Below are 19,328 nucleotides of genomic sequence, written 5' to 3'. Positions count from 1 at the left end.
TGTAACAAAGGACCACACCCTGGGGGGCTTCAAGCAACAGGAATGTATTCTCTCCCAGGTCCGGAGGCCAGAAGTCTGAGGTGGAGCGGTGGGCAGGACTGTCCTCCCTCCCAAGCTCTGCCTCTTCCAGCTTCCGGCTTCTGGCAGCCTCAGTTCGTGGTGTCAGCGCATCCCCTGCCTGCACCCTCCCACGGCCGTCCACATGTCTTCACGTGACCTGTGTGCGTGTCCTGACTTCCCTCCTGGTAAAGTCACCAGTCCTACTCCAGTGTGACCTCCCCTTAATGAATTACATCTGTGACGACCCCTGTTGCCAAATAAGGTCACTCTCATGGGTTAGGATGGCAACCTATTTCGGGGAGGGGGACACACAACTCAAGCCATCATAGCAAATCATCCTGTTTTCGGCCACTTTTCACAGTGCTTCCCCCTCCTGAGCCCTCCATGGTGGGGGCTCTTCTCTGCCCCCGTCCTTCTCAGCAGCTCTGGATGAAGACGGGTCCTGGGCCCAGGTCCCTGCTGTCAGTATGGGGCACAACGGAGCACCTGGCCACGTGGGGTAGTGCTCCTCTGATCTCAACTCGCATGCTTCTGGGGAAATGTCCACAAATATTAGCTAAACCGACAGTTCAGTTCTGCCCGTTCTCGTCAGTGTCTCCGGTAATAATCCTCTGCATCTTTAAATACATGGTGAGCCTGGAAAGAAACCTGGGAATTCTGGCTCTAAAAAGTCTGTGTGTTTTCCACTATGCCATGATACCAATCTATTCTTCTGTTGGCTTTTTCCTTCTTCCTCATTCCCAAGCGGTGACAAACGCCATGAAGGAAGACAACATTGCATCTCTACGGATGACTGCCAGCATCAAAGGCCTCCAGGAAATGTTTTTGGGTGAATGAAGCCAGGGAAGCAGGGCAGCGCCCTGTCTAGCTCGGAGGGCACGAGCGATCGACGTGGGCACCAGGGTGAGTGCCTGTGCCATATTTCCATCATCGCTGTGGCATCAGGGGAAGGCCTGAGATCTCTCCCTTCTAATCTTTTGTTTTGTTTTGTTGAGAGAGAGAGAGCATGAACAGAGAAGAGGGGCAAAGGGGGGGGGGAGGGGGGGGGGAGAGGGGGGGAGAGAGAGAGAGAGAGAGAGAACCTCAAGCAGGCTCCACACTCAGTGCAGAGCTGGACATGGGGCTCAATCCCATGACCCTGGGATCCTGACCTGAAATCAAGAGTCGGATGCTCAACCAACTGAGCCAACCAGGCGCCCCCCCGAGATGTCTCCCTTCCAGGAAGCCTGAGGCTTCGTTCACGGAGCCTCATCTCTTCACGTGTTGGATGGGCAAGGCGCTCCCTAAGTTCACGTCAGCTTTAACAGCCTTGGACTGTTTTATATGCATTCCTGTTGGTCAAATGGTGACAGGCCCTTCTGGGGACTGGATAGAGGTTATGGCCCTGCACTTTGGAAAACAACGTGATTTCGAGGGCGCACAGAGCCCGGGAGCCTGACAGGAACCGCGGGGCTGCAGGGCACAGGACGCTTGCATGAAGGAGCCGGGTGCATGGCCAAGTCAGGCTTCCTGAGCACGGCACTCCTCTGCGCCCTGTCCCTGGCGGTCAGCATTCTCCACCGTAAACCGCGGGTTCCCAGTCAGACCACGGGTCCCCTGCCTCACATTTCACTTGACTATCAGGCCCAACGGCAAAAATTTGAGGAGGCTCAGAGTAGGGGCGGAGCAAATAATGATGCTGACGTGTACCTGTCGGTCCCTCGGAACAGGTTATTCTTGGGACGTGTGCGTGGTTTTGCGCTTGGTCGGCTAACCCACGGTATACACTAGGCTTTGGCAATTCAAATGCACATTAACATTTCAAAGATGGAACTGAAAATTGTTAGAATGAGGCCCGAGAACAGACGCAATGTGCCAAGAGTGTTTTAGAACTTACTGGTGGTGCTGTTGTGCTCGGGAGACTAAAATACAGAAGGTAAAGGCCGCGAAGGCCCCGCCTTGAACGGACCAGCTGGCCAGGGCGTAGCCACACCACTCGACCACCTCCCCAAAGTAGTTGGCTGCTGTTACGTATTCAAATAAGCCTCCTGCAAAGACACACAGGCAAGTGAGGCGTTTCCCACAACGTGATACATTACTGACCTACGAGGCAGCAGTGGATACGTACCTGGAGAACATAAATCCAACTCCGGGAAAAACAACTCAGAGAATTTGAGTGAATGAAACACCCAACATTACTAGTTTTACTGTCTCACACCACACTTTCTGGTGGCATAAACCTGTATGAATAGCTATGCATTTATCTGAATATAAAAAACTACCCTTTTAAAATCCCTTCACTAGTTCATGAATCACACTGGTAACACCCAAGTAAACACAGAGAACACAGGATAACAATTAACGAACCAGCTTAAGAAGACGGACCTGTACAGGGCCCTGGACCCAAAGTGGAAGAAAATAATAATTTTCAAGGGCAGACTCCTTCCTTCCGTCCTTCGTTCATTCCCTCCTCAATGTTCACAGACCCTTCAGTCTACATCACAGACCAGGCCCTGCTCTAGGCGCTCGGGGTGAACCGGGACAAGACCCTGCCTCCTGTTCTAGAACATTAAACCCCAACGTGATGCACAAGGAAAGCGTGGCATACAGCAGGAGGTGGGCCGTGAGGAGGACCAGAGCAGGTGAGAGGGGCCAGAAGTCAGACTGGGGGTGGAGACAGTCCTGGTCATGGGCCCCTGGCATTTTAGTTTTACCTCCTGAGTATTTAACGTTTTTCAGTTTCAGAAGCTGTCTTGCTTTCTGTTTTGTATCTACTTAGTTCTTTCTATCGTATATTACTCCTTTTCTCATAAGTTCAATCTCTCTTAGTTATTAAACAATTAGGTAATCACTTTATGATCTGTTTCTATTAACTCTAAGATCTCGTGGTAGCACATGTTCTCGTGGGTTCTGCCACTTTTGAGTGTGGCCCTTACTGTGTGGCATGTGGTCCATCGGGCTCCCTGAGGCCTGGGTTAAAGGCAGGTCCCCTCAGGGATCTGGGCTTGTACAGGCTACGTGCATGAGGGCACCACCTCCCTAGGGTCACGTGGGTCCTAATTCACGGCTTGAGGTGCACGTTTGGGCCACAAACCTACGTGAGGGCCGCTGGTGGTTATGGACTCTCACGAGACGTGCCCTGGCCTCCGACATTCACCCAGGTTTTGCCCTCTCGATGATTATTACTTCCTTTTTACCATCCTGCCATGTGGATGCATTTTAAAAGATGAAAAAAACACCTTTACCCAATGATTTTAATTGTTTGCGGAGAGAGGACTGGTTGTCTAGTCTATGCTGTCGCACAGATAGGACTAGCTTCCTTTTTCCTTAATAACCGTTCAGTTAGCCAGAATCTGATAGAACAACGGTCACAGCGATTGCCATCAATAATTGTGACTCATGTCAAAAACCTGCGGCCAATACTATGCTTTAGTTACTGGATCCCGACAAAACTGCAACAGCGAGGCATCGTGTGAAATGACTTGAGAATCAGTTCTCCATTTTTCAGTACGTACCCCTTGGTATTTTATATCCAGTCTCCCCTGGTTTCCGGAGATTCCTCAGGATATGGTCGGAATGGATGTTTATCAGCATGCCTATTAACCATAAGCAGAAACCTAAAGATAAGAAAATACACAAGAGTATTATAATCAATAAACTACGAAATTCACAAACCCAAGCCTGAATGAATGGTGTTACTATAATCTGTTCTATTCATTATTAGCAAACCACGTTAGCCACAAATGACAGTAAAAATCATTATAATTAATATGTTTCATTTAGAAAAATAATTTACACAGCACTGCTGTTAGGTCTGCTAAATAGAGTTCTGTTTTTCATTAAAAAAATTTTTTTTAACATTTATTTATTTGTGAGAGACAGAGAGAGAGCAAGATTTGGGAAGGGGCAGAGAGAGAGGGAGACACAGAATCCGAAGCAGGCTGCAGGCTCTGAGCTGCCAGCACAGAGCCCGACGCGGGGCTCAAACTCACGAACTATGAGATCATGACCTGAGCCGAGGTCGGACCCTCAACCGACGGAGCCACCCAGGTGCCCCTAGAGCTATGTTTTTCTAATACCACTACTGTGTAATCGAACCTGCCCTAAACACGTGGACCTCGTGGCCCACGTCTAAGGGCTGGCATGCTTGGACATGACCTAGGACCCCGGCACAGGGCTCCTTTCCAGGGAGAGGTAGTGTCACCATCCGTGGGGCGGCCCACAAGATTCACTCGGTCCTCGCGGAAAACACGCGCGGTGTGGCCGGCCTCCTCGTGTGGCACATGCTGCCCCCGCCCCCGACAGGCTAGCTGCACACGGGCTCCCGGGGTGGTGGTTCCTGGTAGCTCATTTCCAGCACTCCGCTTTTCTTTCTCTATAGCCCTGTTGGAACAGGTTCCTGCACATCCACAGCCTCGCCTGCCACCCACCTGCCCACTCGCCAGTCACACCCCCAGCTCCGCACAGCATCCTCTGCTGCTGGCTCCACGCCTCTCCCTGGACATCCAGTAGCGTCCTGGGTGTTTCCTCGCTGGCTCTGAAAAGCCTTCAGAGGTTGTTCATCACTTAAAAAGGAGATTTATTGGGACACCTGGGTGGCTCAGTCGGTTAGGCGTCTGAGTTCGGCTCAGGTCATGATCTTGCGGTCCATGGGTTCAAGCCCCACTTCAGGCTCTGTGCTGACAGCTCGGAGCCCGGAGCCTGCTTCAGATTCTGCGTGTCCCTCTCTCTTTGCTCCTCCCTGACTCATGCTGTCTCTCTCTGTCTCTCAAAAATAAAATAAAAACATTAAAAACAATTAAAAAAAGGAGATTTATTAGTATCATGTGTCTTCATTCCAACAAGAAGAGGTAAAATGCCCAATAGTGTTTTAGAAAAGGAATAACTTGGGGCGCCTGGGTGGCTCAGTCGGTTAAGCGGCCAACTTCGGCTCAGGTCATGATCTCGCAGTCCGTGAGTTTGAGCCCCGTGTCGGGCTCTGTGCTGACAGCTCAGAGCCTGGAGCCTGTTTCCAACTCTGTGTCTCCCTCTCTCTGACCCTCCCCCGTTCATGCTCTGTCTCTCTGTGTCTCAAAAATAAATAAACGTTAAAAAAAAAATTTTAGAAAAGGAATAACTTGACTTAGTTTGATCACTCTCTGACACTACAGAAATGCGAAGGTGGGACGGTGCATATTGGTGGAGTTCAAGTCATTGTCAAGGAAACATACAACTGGAGTAGCCTGGTCAGTAATGAGTCCCCAGTCATCCCAGTGGCATGGAATCATCTGTCAGTTACAACAGGGACACGTGACACATTCTGGTCCACAGCCAGGACCAGAACATTTCTGGAATTTTCTGGAAAATTTCTTCCTTCCGATTGCACCAATTATAGGCAGGTTTTTCTACAGAGTTCATACCAAATTTTGCAATATGTATTATAAGTCACTTACTAGATCCATAAATTTGTAGTCGATTCGATACCTGTCTTGCATTTCAGTATGTCACCTCCAGGTGACCTGTCCCGCAGTTTGTGGTTCCAGAAAGAATTATGTTCTCACAATTCCATGTTTGACTTTATTTCTCTTCTCGGAGATAAGCTCCCTTTATCACCCAGGTTGGTAAAGAAAGCTAGTATTTGCGCTCATCTAAGCTACACATTGAACTGTTTTTAGGAATCGTAAAGTCTTGGTATGTAATCTTTTATGTTAACCACTTTCACTGCTCTGAAAAAGTTTTTGTTAGGCTATTACTATTATTGCTATTTGCTTAGTTCTTCACGGTAAGAATCATAAATGCTGCTAAATATTCGCGTCATTTCACGTTTATCTCCTTACAAAAACTATAAACTCTATGAAATAAATATAACACCAAAAAAGTAGCCCTGTTTGTTTCCCAACCGTTATATATATTTTTTTCATTTCTGATTCCTTCTGTTCAACGGTAGAGAAGCTGAGAGGTTTGCATACAATTTAGTGGAGTCTTTAATTTTAGACCAGCTTCGGCGACACCTGCAGGTGACGGGGTCTGTCTGCCCTGCTATTGCAAACGACACTGAAATTCACATACCAAGAGGATTCTTTGCTTTGCCGTGGTTCATCAAAAGTAGCCAAACAACTCATCACAGAAATGATTTGCGGGAGAAACTCAAATAAACGTTTAAAGCTTGTATCCCTTCGTTAAAACCTCCCTTCCCTTGTCCCTCACCGCCTGCTCTGGGGGCACCAGGACAGTGAAATGGCTGAACCCCGGGCTCCGCTATTTACTCAGTTTAGATCTTGAGCAGGTGTTTAGCCATCGGATCGTCCCTGTGCGTGTGAAAGGACCCTAATCTCTGCCCTTTCAGGAACGTGGGGCGGCAGGAAGCATGTGTGTGGCTCCTGGCAGAGAGCAGGATCTTCTCCACAGGGCGACCACAGCGACCACAGCCCATTCTTCCTCCTTCTCTTGCTGGTTGGGCAGAAGGAAATCAGGTAGTCAAACGGCGGGTGAGGAAAGCAAGCATCTGGGGGCACTGCACCCACAACATAACCTGGGTCTGGCATTTCGTGGAGGCACAGGCTTGTGGAGCTGCCGAGCCCCTTGGGGACTCTCTTGCCCATCCTTCATCTGGCGGGGTTGGGGGGGGGGGCACACGCCCACGGCCATGATGCCCAGGCATGATGAGCGAGAATTTCAACTCACAGAAAAAAATACGATCGAGAAACATAAACACGCCTCGTCATCAACAGAGCGGTGCCCCAGCGTGAGGCTCTCCATGATCAGACATTCACGCAGACAGAGGCCAGCGGACAGGGGAAGGCCGTGTCACGGGGCTGGAGCCGGGAGCCACGGGGCGCTCTGAAACTTAGAAGCAATCTCCTTATATACAAGAGCCTCGAGAGGACGTATTCTTTCACACGCTTGCCAATCTTTTTGACTGCTGCTGTTTTATTTTCCTTTTGGCTCAGAACTTACGAGGTTATAATTAGGACTTGAAAATGTACGGTAATTTACATTCACCGATAAGGACGGTAAAAAATTGAAAACTTCGCAAACCTAAGAGTTTATTCAAGTTAGTATAATCAGAAAACTCTTCCTGCCTCGTTGGAAGGCGACCCAGTCTGACTTCTTCTCGTGTTCTGGAGGAAACCGTGGGAGGCTTGATTTGACGACTCTGTTGGATGACATGGCCAGTTAGCGTCCACGCCCCACAGTCGTAGTCTGCTGTTCTCTCTGCTGGAGCCTGTTGCCCGCTGCTATTTTCAGGCTCGCTTTAGGGACAGGTATCTGTGCTTTTAGTGCCGAGAGGGCGATGGTACCAGGCATTTGTGTCACATGCTGCTGCTGGGACCGCCTGACTCTCCCTCCGGCGCTCGGCCTCCCTGCCGCCAGGTCATGGACCGTCACAGACTTTTCTCTCGCTCAACAAGCGTGGGCTTTCTATCTAGGAGCCACCGGGACGTTACAATCCGAGTTATGACTCGAACGACAGAATGCATCACCGGGGCGACACTCACCTACTAGAAATCGGGGATCAGTGACCCAGTCATCCGCATACACCGCATACTGACTCAAATATCTGCTCTGCAAGTAGCCGTTATAGACACAGAACGTGAACGCCAACATACACGTGTACAGGGGCATCGGCTTTCCTCCTCGGATGAGAAGCGGGAAAATCAAGGACCTTAGGAAACATGAAACAGAAACAAATTTAAATAAAACACAGACCGATGGTCCAGAACATCATTTCCGCAATTCTCTTTAAAGTCTTGGGTTTTTCATCTTGCTTCCTTCCTTGTACACAAGTCATCGTCAGTACTACTGGTCCTCATTTACTATGTTCAAAGCAGAATTCCTCAATCAAGAATTCACCATGTTCCAGTAATGCTCATCACGGTGTGCAGACTCAGGATTCTAATGATACAGAACGGGAAACAGACATGCTGAGAGAGAACCGAAGGCTTCCAGAGGCTCTCGGAATGTGCACGATCCTCCCTTGCTCTAGTCTGAGCAGTGGGATGTGGGGACACCATCATGTCATCAGTCAGCACAGTGGCTGTATTCACTGAGCACTCACCACCCCACTCACAGCACTCAGAGACACCCGCACAGGAAACACCATTACACCTTCTTGGTGGGGGTGGGGGGAGGGTAGGGAGATAGAACGGACTCACAGCGGTTAAGCAATCGGTCCAAGGTCACAGAGCTCAAGTGTAAACCCAGGTAACTCAAAGGCCACATTCCTCTGTTCCAGCACACTACTGAAAGTTTAGGGAGAGAAAACGTAAGGACAAGTAAGTGACCCTTGTGAAGAAAAGAGGAGGCGATACTGGAGTGTGAATTCCTTCTGTAACATCAATACGTAATACACCGAAAGGGGCCGTCACTACACATCCCATGGGCCTTAAGAGGATAGTAAAGAACTGTCATCTACAACTTTATGCCAATAAATGTGACAGTCTGGACAGCATACACAAAATCCTTAAAAGGCACAGGCGACCAAAGCTGACCCAAGGAGAAACCGACAGGCTGAATAGCCATCTCTTAAGGAAAGAAACGGAAGCAGACTTAGGAAGTTCTAACAGGCACAACTGGAGTCAGGGGAGGGGGATGGCTTCGGAAAGGCACAGGGACATTGACGGGAACGCAGCCGTTCTGTATCTTGAATGTGGTGATGATTACACGCGGTCTACAATCCTCAAAATTGACCAAACCACAACATGGCCACGGTCACTTGCTTGGGTCCTGCCTGGGGCTGCTCACCAGCTAGGCCTGCAGACCCGGGGACAGGGGGAGGGGCTGGGGGGGCACGTGGTCTGTGGTGCGGCGTCTCAAGCCTCACCTGTCCGTGTCCCTGCTCGGAGCGCCACAAACCACCGTGTGGTGGCATTCTGAGTGCCGCCTGTGTCCCTGTACCGCGCACCTTATTCTCTTACCGGCGCACACGTGTCCCGCACAGACAGGGAAGCGGGCTCTTCGTGCTCGGGAGGTACGGTGGAGTGTGGCTAAGTTTATTACTGCTCCGGACAGCAAAGCGGTGTGGTTCACAATGACGCCTGGGCTCCTCCGGGAGACCACGCCAGAGGTTGGCACGACGGGACTAAGAGGTCACCGCCACGTTGTCCCCGACACACGGGAAAGCGACGGTCAGAAAAAAAACGGAGAACTGGAAACGGAAACGCGTGACACAATTTTACAGAAGAAATGCAAATGAGGCCGCAAGCACCGAAGCTGCCCGGTGCCCCTTCGGTTAGCCGAGGAAAGCCGCGTGCCAGCCCCGAGCTCGCCGCCTGCGGCCAAGAAGCACGTTCAGATGGCAGAACGGCGTGCAGCGTGGGATCGCCCTTCGGTGAGGACGGCTGCTCCAGGAGTCTGGACGCCAGGAGTGAAGTTCAGCAAACCGTCCAAAATCAAGGCCAACGTTTGAGCAAGCCATCTTCCTGGTCCCGGGTGTCGCCCGTACCGCTGAGCAGTGGGGGCCGAGGCTGAGTTGGCTCTAAATGGTCCTCGAGAAGCAACTGATGGTGACAGTGTCTCCGCCATTGAGGAAACACTGACTCGGTACAACCGTGGTGGGATCTGCTAGGGTGTTGTAGCTGCTGGGGGTGGAAACGAACTTGGCAGACTTACACAGCCCGTGCCAATGTCAGGTGTTGAAAGCCACCCTCTGGATCAGCAGGTACTTTGCCTCCCCCCCTGCCTCCTGGCAAACTCTATTGCGTGTGACTGAATTAACAGTGTCAGCAGCGAACCTGATGGTCCCTCCCTGGACCTAACCACCATTTTCAGTTCAGAGCCAAGACTGAATGTTTTCTTTATGAGAAAAATGGCCCTCGACCACTATTACTGCGTTTCGAAGGGCTCTGGAAATTAGCCTTTTTTGCTGCAGAGTTGATAGCGTTCCTCAGGGAATTCGACCTAAAATTATAAGGCAAAATATCACTTTTGTGCAAAACCTATGCTATGTTAGTCACTTCAGCAAAAACGGACGTTGTCTGAACCACAGGTCATGCCAGACTACTTTCTGTGCCGTTGAAATCAAAACCGGCAGCGAGATCTCCATTCTCACAGAAACTTGAAATGGATGTGATTTCTCAGCTCAAACCAGAGCTTAGAAATCCAGTGTGTTTTGAACATTTCAAAACCTATTTCACTGTATAATTGAGGAGCTTCCACCAGCCAAGTGGAAGAGACTCATCTACGATGTAATGATGCATGGAAGGACAAACCTCAGCAGAAGAATCTAGAATTCGGAAGGACAACCCTCGGCAGAAGAGTCTAGAATTCCAGAGATGCCTTTCGAGCAATCTGAATACGTTAAATTAAAATCAGAAACTTGTCGGGGTGCCTGGGTGGCTCAGTCAGGTAAGTGTGATTTCGCCTCTTGATTTTGTCTCAGGTCGGGATCTCACGGTCATGGGATCGAGTCCCGTGTCGGGCTCCATGCTGAGCGTGGAACCTGCTTAAGATTCTCCCCCTCCCTCTCTCTATGCCCCTCTCCCCCCTGCTCGTGTGCACTCACTCTCTAAATAAATAAATAGAGACACTTGTGGACTGAAATTAATATTTGGTAGAACCCACACACGTGAAGACATTTTCAAAGCTAAAGTCTCATTGCCCATCAGCAGTAAGGGGTGAATGCTTACTGTGGGTATTGGGAAGCGTGCACACTGACTCTGAGGCCAAAAAAGGGAATGTGACCCCTCCCCCCCACCAAATAAAGAATTCCATGCTTCCCATCACACCTGTGTTACAAAAATTACACTAAGGTAACAGAGCGTGAATTTTACAAGTATACGTCTTGTGAAATATCTCTTTCTCAATATCCCTTACTTTGTCCCTTGGTCCATAAAGCTTAGAAAAAGCACTATCTGGCCCTTTCTGAAAAAGCAGTTTTGACCTCCAACTGAAATGGAAATAGGAGTTACACTCTGGAAACGTCAGTTTGCCTTCCTCAGAAAGCTCGCTTCCTCCACACCCCAGGACTCAGGTTGCAGGCAGCCAGCCCCTTGGGTCTGGGGTCCGTCTGGGCCACGAGGTGGGGACAGCACGCCTGTGTCCTCAGCTACGCAATGGGAGAGAGAGTCGCACTGATCTGCTCCAGAGTGTCCTGGGGGAGCCCGGAAAGGACGCGCGTAAAGGACCCGGGGAGAGGATTCACTTCTGTCTAGTCTCAAAGAAGGTGAATTTCAGAAAAGTGGCAAGGACTGGAAATAGGGCCTCAGAAAGGTCGACACAGACCTCTCCTGTTTCTCTTATCTCTGCCCTTGAGGGGACAGCAGTGACCCGGACGTCCACAGGCCTGGCCATAAAACCACCGAGGTCAGGAGAACACGTTGGCTCAGGCGATGCGGCCTATGCCTTCAGACCTCAAGCGGGGAGATAACATCTTCCTCCCCCCCCCCCCCCCCCCCGCCTTCCGAAAGGCTCCGTGCACCAGCGTGGGTCAAGTGCTCCTGGCCCTGAGGTCTTCAGATGCAACGCACCTTCCCAGGCGAACCACTCTGCTTGATCTTGGTAGGTTTTGGATTGTCTTTCTCCTTTTAGGCTATCCCTTTCAGCTTTACTTCTTTTGCCTTGGAAGTCCATGCAGCATGTCAGGAAGGGTTTCCTTTGTTTTTGTTTTAAATAAATGTTTATTCATTTTTGAAATGGGGAGCAAAGGATCTGAAGCAGGCTCTGCACTGTCAGCACAGGGTCCGATGTAGGACTCAAACTCATGAACCTCGATCATGACCTGAGCCAAAGTCAGACGCTTAGCCGACTGAGCCACCCAGGGGCCCCTAAAGGGTTTCTTTGAATTGGGCCCACTAGGAACCAAAATGGTGGGTGGGTGCGGGGGCTTCTGGGCATGAATTTTATCCGAACCTTCATCTAGTCTCTAGATGGACAAGGGCAAACCAAGGGTTGCAGTGGACCCCAGGCGGCTTATCATGGCGTACGATCTCTTTAAGATGCGGGGCCGGGCTCAGTGAGGAAGGTGGACACATGTTCTGGAGCCACACGGCACTTGTCGCGAGCCGGTGCTCTGGAGCCCAGGCCGCCTCGGTGATGACAGGCCCGCGTGTCAACAGCCCTCACGTGGTGTCTCATCTGCGTGCACAAGCACCCTTCCGCAGGAACCGTGGGGAATGAACACTACCCCTCTTCGAGAAGAGGTATGAAGTCAGAAATTGAAAATCCCCGAACACCGAAATCATCTGCAAGACAAACTGTGACGTGCTCAGACTTAAAAATACTTTATTTCGGTGATGTGTTACACAAATCCACGTTCGGTTCTGATAATGAGCTGAAGGATATGAAACGGTAAGGTCCCAGGGAGCTACAAAGAGATTCTGTTTTCCAACTTGTCAGATGGAGTGTGGGACTGAATCTGATGCTTTGTTCTCCACCATGTAACAATATCCTATTTATTTTCTTTCTTTCTGTCCCGTGTAAAGAAACAGTACTTACTTTCCATCAAGTTGTGTTTAGCCACGGAAACGTGCACATCTCTGTGGCTGTCGGGCCACCAGGGCTGTGGGACACGTCTAATGAGGGGGCTGGACAGGGAGCTTTCAGAATGTCTGTGGGGCTCCTGTCTGTCTCCCACTTGGGCGAGTTTACAGGCTTGGGCACAGAGCATGATGTACGTGTTTCTCACTGTTCCCGATGAAACGTTCCTAGTAACTCCTAATCCTATACGACATGCTTTTTTTTTTTTTTTTAACACTTCAAACCTGTTACTATTACCCTATTTAACAGATCGGGACCCGGGGGGCTCAGAGGAGCACGGTGACTTCGGTGACAGACCCACTCAGGCAATGTCACCTTCCCAGGTGTTCTACCTACTGCATCCACAGGACACACTGAGAAGCAGGACTGGCCTGGCCACCCCATGGCACATGACACGGTCGTTTTTGTTAAGTGTTTCTACTAAGCCAGAAGGACACTGCCGTTATTATACTGATTGACAAAGGGAGGGGGTAACAAGATTGTGTGTTTATGCCTGTATACATCCTTACTGCTTTGAAAAGACAACCCCAAACCTCCTGAAGACAATGGCAGACGGGGGAAAAGGATACACTAGAATTCTGTCAGCGTTTTAAGTGATGAAATTTCAAGTGGTTTTTAATCGCTTCCTTCGATTCTAAGTCTTCTACAAGGAGCACATACTTCGACTGCAGGTGTATTTGCATGTGATACCAGCATGGATTGCAAGTCCTGGCCCCTCATACATTTGGAACAGACCAGAGGAGTAAGAGGGAGAGAAATGAGGCTTCCCAGGCTGAAGGTCTGTGATCGCCATCAGAAGGGCTCAGGGAGGATCGGGCAAAACTAACTACAAGTAGACACGCAGAGTGTCTGCAGGCAAGTTCCTGGATGTTAAGGAAAACAGAAAGTATTCTGTAAACACCTGGGAAGGGAAATGGATTACCAACAAGAACAAAGGTCACCAAAGCTAGCCTGTGTCACTGTGGTTGCTGCACAGTGGTGACCAGAGCTCCGTGCTCCTCGCCCTCTCAAGCCCTGTGCTGCATGGAGTGTTTCCTTGGGCTACGAGCCAGAGAGACTGATGCCGTACAAAACCCAACTCACTGGTCAGTAAGTCCACGCCCGTGTGCTAGGTGTGGTCTGCTCGGAGGGAGAAATACCTGAGGGGAAGCATCCCCATCAGACGTCAACACTTGGGCAACAACTTGAAATCACGATCCTTTAAACTTTTAAGGTACGATTTTCAGGTTTCTAAAATGTTAAATGTTTCTTTTGGGACATAGTTATTTACTATTTTAATAGTTTTAAAGTTTTATTGATTTGTTCATTTGGAGAGAGAGAGAATCCCAAGCAGACTCCATGCTGCCAGCTGGGAGCCCGACGGGGGTCTCGAACCCACAAAACTTGAGATCATGTCCCGAGCCAAAATCAAGAGTCAGAGGCTTAACCGATGGAGCCACCGGGGCGCCCCTGATTTTCGGGTTTCCAAATCCAGATATGAGCTGTGGGACCACGTAATTCACAAACTGAACTATGAGAATTATCTCCTGAAATGTTTTCCCAGCAAACTAGAATAACAACATGTAGTTATTTTTGCAAAGAGAAACAGCATGTTCATCCAGCAAGTGATTTGACTCTCGAAATAAAAGCAACTGGACATCATGTCCCAGGTACAACAAAACACCCCTTTTGGTGATTTGGCAGCCATTTAGGTAATGGTCGACTTAATCATTTTAGACGTTTAAAACGGAGAATGGTTGTTAATTTTAATAACAGGCTGTCACCACTTTTTTTTCTCAACAATTCGACGTCACTGAATTCTACAGCACCTCCAAGATGTGGATCAGTTCCTGTTTGGGTTTTTTTTTTTTCCCCTCTGTAACACTCTTTTGCAACGAACTGCACAGATCCCTATAAGGCCACATACTTAATTAAGCTCTGTGCGCTTTTAAGGCAAGGTTACAGACACGATGAATATTTCACTACCTGTAATTCTATACTTTTGTATAAAAGGTTTTTTTCTCTCAAATTATTTGCGTCTACAAGGCAAGGGCCAGGGGTTCGGTGTATCCCCCACCGCCAGTGTTTCCTGACATCTTCTAACATCACACACGCCATATGCCACTTTTATTTACTTATTTTTTAAATGTGTATTTATTTTTGAGAAAGAAAGAGAGACAGAGTGCCAGCTGGGGAGGGCAGGGAGAGAGAGGGAGACACAGAATCTGAAGCAGGCTCCAGGCTCTGAGCTGTCAGCACAGAGCCCGATGCGGGGCTCGAACCCACAAACCATAAGATCATGACCTGAGCCAAAGCTGGATGCTTAACCGACTGAATCACCCAGGCGCCCCAGCATATGCCACATTTAAAAGTGAGGCTAGGGCCTGGATCTCCCCAAGGGGCCACCAGCAGAACAGAACAGGAGAAAGGATGAGTCGATGTAGGGGAGATTCTTTGGGGATCACAATCAGGGGTTAACAACAGAATCGAGGTCCTGCAAGGTCACAGATCTGGCTGGGCACAGACCTTGGGGGAGGGTGTTAGGATGACGAGGGCCTTGTGGGCATCTGAAAGTCTGCCCTCCGGGGGCCATCCAGCTCTCTCCCTCTGCCTCAGGGTAAAGGTGGTCACTGGGGCCTCGGTGGTAACCAGCGCCATGTGCTCAAGTGGGACTTCCTGACAACGGTTAAACGGGCAAGTGAATGAATAAATCCAGCAACTCCCTCGTTCACTAGTTCACTAACTCACTGCCTCATGGGAAGCAGAAGTTCATGAGCAAGGGCAGCCTTCGGCTCAGTGAATACTGAAAAAACCTGCTTGGCAGGAGAGAGAGCAGCAGAACAGGAGGGCCCAGGGCAGTCTAGGGAGCCATACCAAGGGACTCTGCAGACGCAGGGATGCTTGGTGAGTGCCCGCAGGGAACCACTGCCAATGGCCAGCGCGCGCTTGCCTGTAGGACCCCAGGCACCGCTCCACGCACAGCAAAACCAAGGGTGGTGTGAGAAGATACCACCCGAGCCCTCAAGGACCCAGAAGCCCTGCGATCAGCGTGGGAGCTCAGTGCAGACGGGATTCAGGTGCACACTGTAACCATCCAGGGCTGTGGGACTGTGCTGTCTGCCATGGATTAAAAATGCGCCTACAAATGTCCTTTCCTGCCTATGGGGGAAGTGCTCAGGGCCCCAGGACGTTCTTTCCCACACCTATCCCCTCTTCCCCTCCTTCTCTGACTCTTCTGCCAAGAAGATCCTGTAGATTCTTCTGTCTTGCATTCCTGCACTCCTTAAGGAAGTATCTTGTCTCTACATCCCCAGTAATGAGTATAGTGCCAGGTATGTTAATCAATCTTCAGAAATGTGTGCCGAATAAATGCATGAAGACACATGGGCTGCCCCTCTCCTGTAAGCAAACACCCCCTTTCCCATTGACGGTGGGAAAGTCTCTGCACCTGCCTTTGGTCCTCCCCACTCCTTCAGGTGGCTAAAACTTCCCTGGGGCAGGGCCCTGCCTCACTCCTGGGTGATCTCAGAGCTCAGCATAGGGCCTCCGCAGCTCACAGTGTCTGGTCTTCCTCAGTCCTGTGTCCTGGGCAGGGCCCCGTGCAAATGGCGGGGTTGCACAAATGCTGGCTGGGTTGGCCGGATGCTTTACAACAAGTGCTAAATGCTGTTTGCGTTTCTGTTCCAAGCTCTCACTTAGGTCAAATGACCGTTTAATAAATTAGTTGCTTGAGTAGAATGGAAAATGTTGATCTTCCCTATTTGAAAACAAATGTCCCAAAACCCACAGGCTATAGATGTACTATAACATGTAAGACTTGAAAATATGGGCTCTGTGCTGACAGCTCAGAGCCTGGAGCCTGCTTCAGATTTTGTGTCTCCCTCTCTCTTTCCTTCCCTGGCTCGTGCTCGCTCGCTCGCTCGCTCTCTCTCTCTCTCAAATAAACATAAAAACAAAGTCGGGGGGTGGGGGGGTCGGGGTGTGCCCAGGAGGCTCAGTCAGTTAAGCATCTGACTTCAGCTCAGGTCATGATCTCACTGCTCATGAGTTCGAGTCCCGCATCGGGCTCTGTACTGACAGCTCAGAGCCTGGAGCCTGCTTAGGATTCTGTGTTTCCTTCTCTCTCTGCCCCTCCCCTGTTTATACTCTGTCTGTCTCTTTCTCTCAAAAATAAATGAACTTTAGAAAGAAAAGAAAAAAAGAAAAAGAAATAGCCCAGCCGGTTAAAAACCCATGCCTGACCTAGCAAATTCTCTGGAGTCGTTTTTAGAACCACTGTTTTTGGAATCAGGGCTTAGTCTCAACACCCTCTTGTCCAATAGCCTCTGGTAAAACACCCAAATTCTGAGTCTCAGTGGCCTCCCCTATCTGAATGGTCTAGTCAAGCTCTGTCATGCTCAAGGTGACTCTGGCCCCGGGGGACGCTGCATTCAACCAGTCTCCCACTACAGTGAGTTCAGAAACAATTAAACATAATGTTTTAAGTTAAAAAGCTCAACACAGGCTTTCAAAGTTCTGTAAAGTGTTCCCTTTACACATTTTCAGTGTCACGTCTTCAGAAACTTCTTATTGGTACTTGAGACTGGCCACAGGCATCCACAAACAATATCTGGAGTACATGTACATGTGCCCATCTGCACAGTGATATGGAATGGGGTTGCTAACTGTCTACTGAGCATTTAGATTTGCCAGCACTGTGCAGGCATTTTATGGAGTTGTCTTTATTTAAATGCATGCCGGTCCCGCGGGCTGGCACCATCACTGTGCCCATTTCATTGATGGGAAACCTGGTGCAGAACAGCTTTGTAACTTATCCCATGTCCCCCGGTGATGTGGTTGGGATCTGACCCGACCACATAGCAGTCTGACCCCAGAACTTGCTTTTGGCCATTAGAAAAATGGACGGACACGTGTTCCAGCATGTTTATGGAGAAACGTAGGCAGACATGAGAACTGTACCGACGTTCAAATTGCAATAATGCTCAAACATGTTACAAAAGAAAACTAGCAGTCGGACAACAATTTTGCTTACGGGAATAATCGTGGAGAGTCAGGAACACAGGACTCAGAAAGCCTCTGTTGAACATTTGACTCTGCCTGTTTAAAGCACCTGCATAAACGCAGATGGGGAACACACTGAACCAGGGACTCCTGAAGCGAGAATAGTCCGGAAGATGGGCACACACGGATGCTTCCTTTTTCCTATTTATCAAGTGGGTGTTGTGAGGTGGGACCCAAAATCAGAGAGGTCAAGTCAACTGCCCCCAGTTAGAGTAAGTGAACCCAGCTCTCTCAGATGCCAAAAACGTCCTTTTAAACTGTGCAGCTGTTTGAAGTCTGAATGAAAATTTAAAAAAAAAATTAATGTTTATTTTTGACAGAGAGATATCACGAGATCGCGAGTAGGGGACAGAGGGGGAGACACGGAATCCGAAGCAGGCTCCAGGCTCTGAGCTGTCAGCACAGACACCAATGTGGGGCTCGAACTCATGGACCGTGATCATGACTGGAGCCGAAGTTGGACGCTCAACCGAGACACCCAGGTGCCCCCGAATGAAAAATTTTAAATTTTGAGTTGAAACTTTTGTTCAGCCATTTGTTTTAGCTGTGTAAAAGTCAACACTTAAGAGCTGGAGAGAGCCCCAACTTACTGGGAGACCTGAAGATTTCAGGCACAGCCATTTTAAATTACCAAAACATTTGGAAATCTCCTTACAGATTTTATGTCTTTAAGGTCATTGGCTGGAAAGCTACTCCCACAGTCTTGGGACCCCTTCCACAATGTAGGGGTGAAGGTCTCTGCACACGATGCCTTCAAGGGCATGCAGTCCATGTATGGTAAAGGCGGTATCACCAAGCATGCACTTCTAGAAAACTAGGCTTCCAGCTTGCAGGTGATCACTTGGCTGGATAAAAACAGCTCCACCCACTACAATGAGACCAAAATGGAAAAAGCACAAAAAGGAGCCAAAAACCATTGCCTAAGATAATTTGAGGTCATCTGCATTCACTTTTGGGTCAGATAATCTCGTCTTCATAGAAGAGAACACGGACCAGTCTTACCGTGTAACACACCCATTTCTCGACCAAAGTTTTGCAAAACCAAAACCAAAACCAAAAAAAGCCCTTCTCTTCTTTCCAGTCCTCTTCCCTTTCCAGTCCTCTCTACCCGTCTCCCCCACTCTCCCAGACTAACAGCGCTAAAGGAACCGTCCGCACGCACCGGGGAAGGAGCTGGAAGATGCGGGGTAGAGGGCGAGGGCAGCAGGGACGGAGAGGGGGTCCAGGCGCCCGAGAGGACACCGGGGAGGGGACAGCAGGGAGACAGCACGGGAGGGCGAGCGGAGAGGTGCGGCAGGGAGGGTCAGGGAAGGAGGCACCGGGCGGAGGAAGGAAGGGACGGGGACCAGTGAGGAGGGGACCCCGGGAGAGGGCGCCGGGGCTGGCACAGGCGGCGAGCCGGGCGGAGGGGCGCGGGCCGGCCCGCGGTTACCGTTGCGCGTAGTGGACGAGGAACATGGCCAGAAGGACGCGGTTGGGCGCGTGGCGGAGGCGCTCGGCAGCCGTGCGGGCGCACACCCAGAGCGGCACGGCCAGCGAGGGCAGCTCCTGCAGCGCCCAGGCGGCCCGCGCCGGCACGCGGCAGGCGGGGCGCGGAGACGCGTAGCGCCCGTAGGCCGAGCGCACCAGCTTCAGCAGCACGGAGCCCAGCAAGCCCAGCGCGCACTCCAGGTAGGCGAGCGCGTCCAGGTGGGAGCCCTCGGCCGGCTCCATCTCGGGGGACAGCGGGCGCGCCCCATGGCCCGGCGTCCGCGCCGGGCAACTTATAGGGCGGCGGCGAGGGGGCGGGAGGT

General features: G+C 50.3%; 1 protein-coding gene and 1 long non-coding RNA gene across 6 annotated transcripts in view; one reads left to right on the top strand and one right to left on the bottom strand.

The window, feature by feature from the left end:
• Nucleotides 1–4,835, top strand: part of LOC147583999 (uncharacterized) — a 26,931-nt gene extending 22,096 nt beyond the window's left edge. Inside the window, exons 4-6 of the long non-coding RNA XR_015240393.1 lie at nt 806–963; nt 2,524–2,681; nt 4,421–4,835. This is a non-coding gene — a long non-coding RNA (uncharacterized LOC147583999). The remainder of the gene's footprint in view (nt 1–805; nt 964–2,523; nt 2,682–4,420) is intronic.
• Nucleotides 1–19,328, bottom strand: part of SRD5A1 (steroid 5 alpha-reductase 1) — a 27,158-nt gene extending 7,830 nt beyond the window's left edge. For 2 of the 5 annotated variants that reach the window (XM_086675760.1, XM_086675756.1), the window contains exons 1-4: nt 18,968–19,327; nt 7,518–7,684; nt 3,555–3,656; nt 1,937–2,087 (exon numbers count right to left, since the gene is read on the bottom strand). In XM_086675760.1, the coding sequence (XP_086531886.1) occupies nt 1,937–2,087; nt 3,555–3,656; nt 7,518–7,684; nt 18,968–19,248 (701 nt within the window). In that variant the 5' untranslated portion in view covers nt 19,249–19,327. Of the gene's footprint in view, nt 1–1,936; nt 2,088–3,554; nt 3,657–7,517; nt 7,685–18,967 lie in introns of all 5 variants that reach the window. The other 3 variants (XM_086675749.1, XM_086675770.1, XM_086675764.1) reach the window with 3 other exon arrangements.

This window comes from Puma concolor, chromosome A1, assembly GCF_028749965.1.
Source record: "Puma concolor isolate L17-30 chromosome A1, mPumCon1.1.hap2, whole genome shotgun sequence".
Classification (NCBI taxonomy): Eukaryota; Metazoa; Chordata; class Mammalia; order Carnivora; family Felidae; genus Puma; species Puma concolor.
Note: the sequence above shows the minus strand (reverse complement) of the source record. Positions and strands in the feature narration are given on the sequence as shown.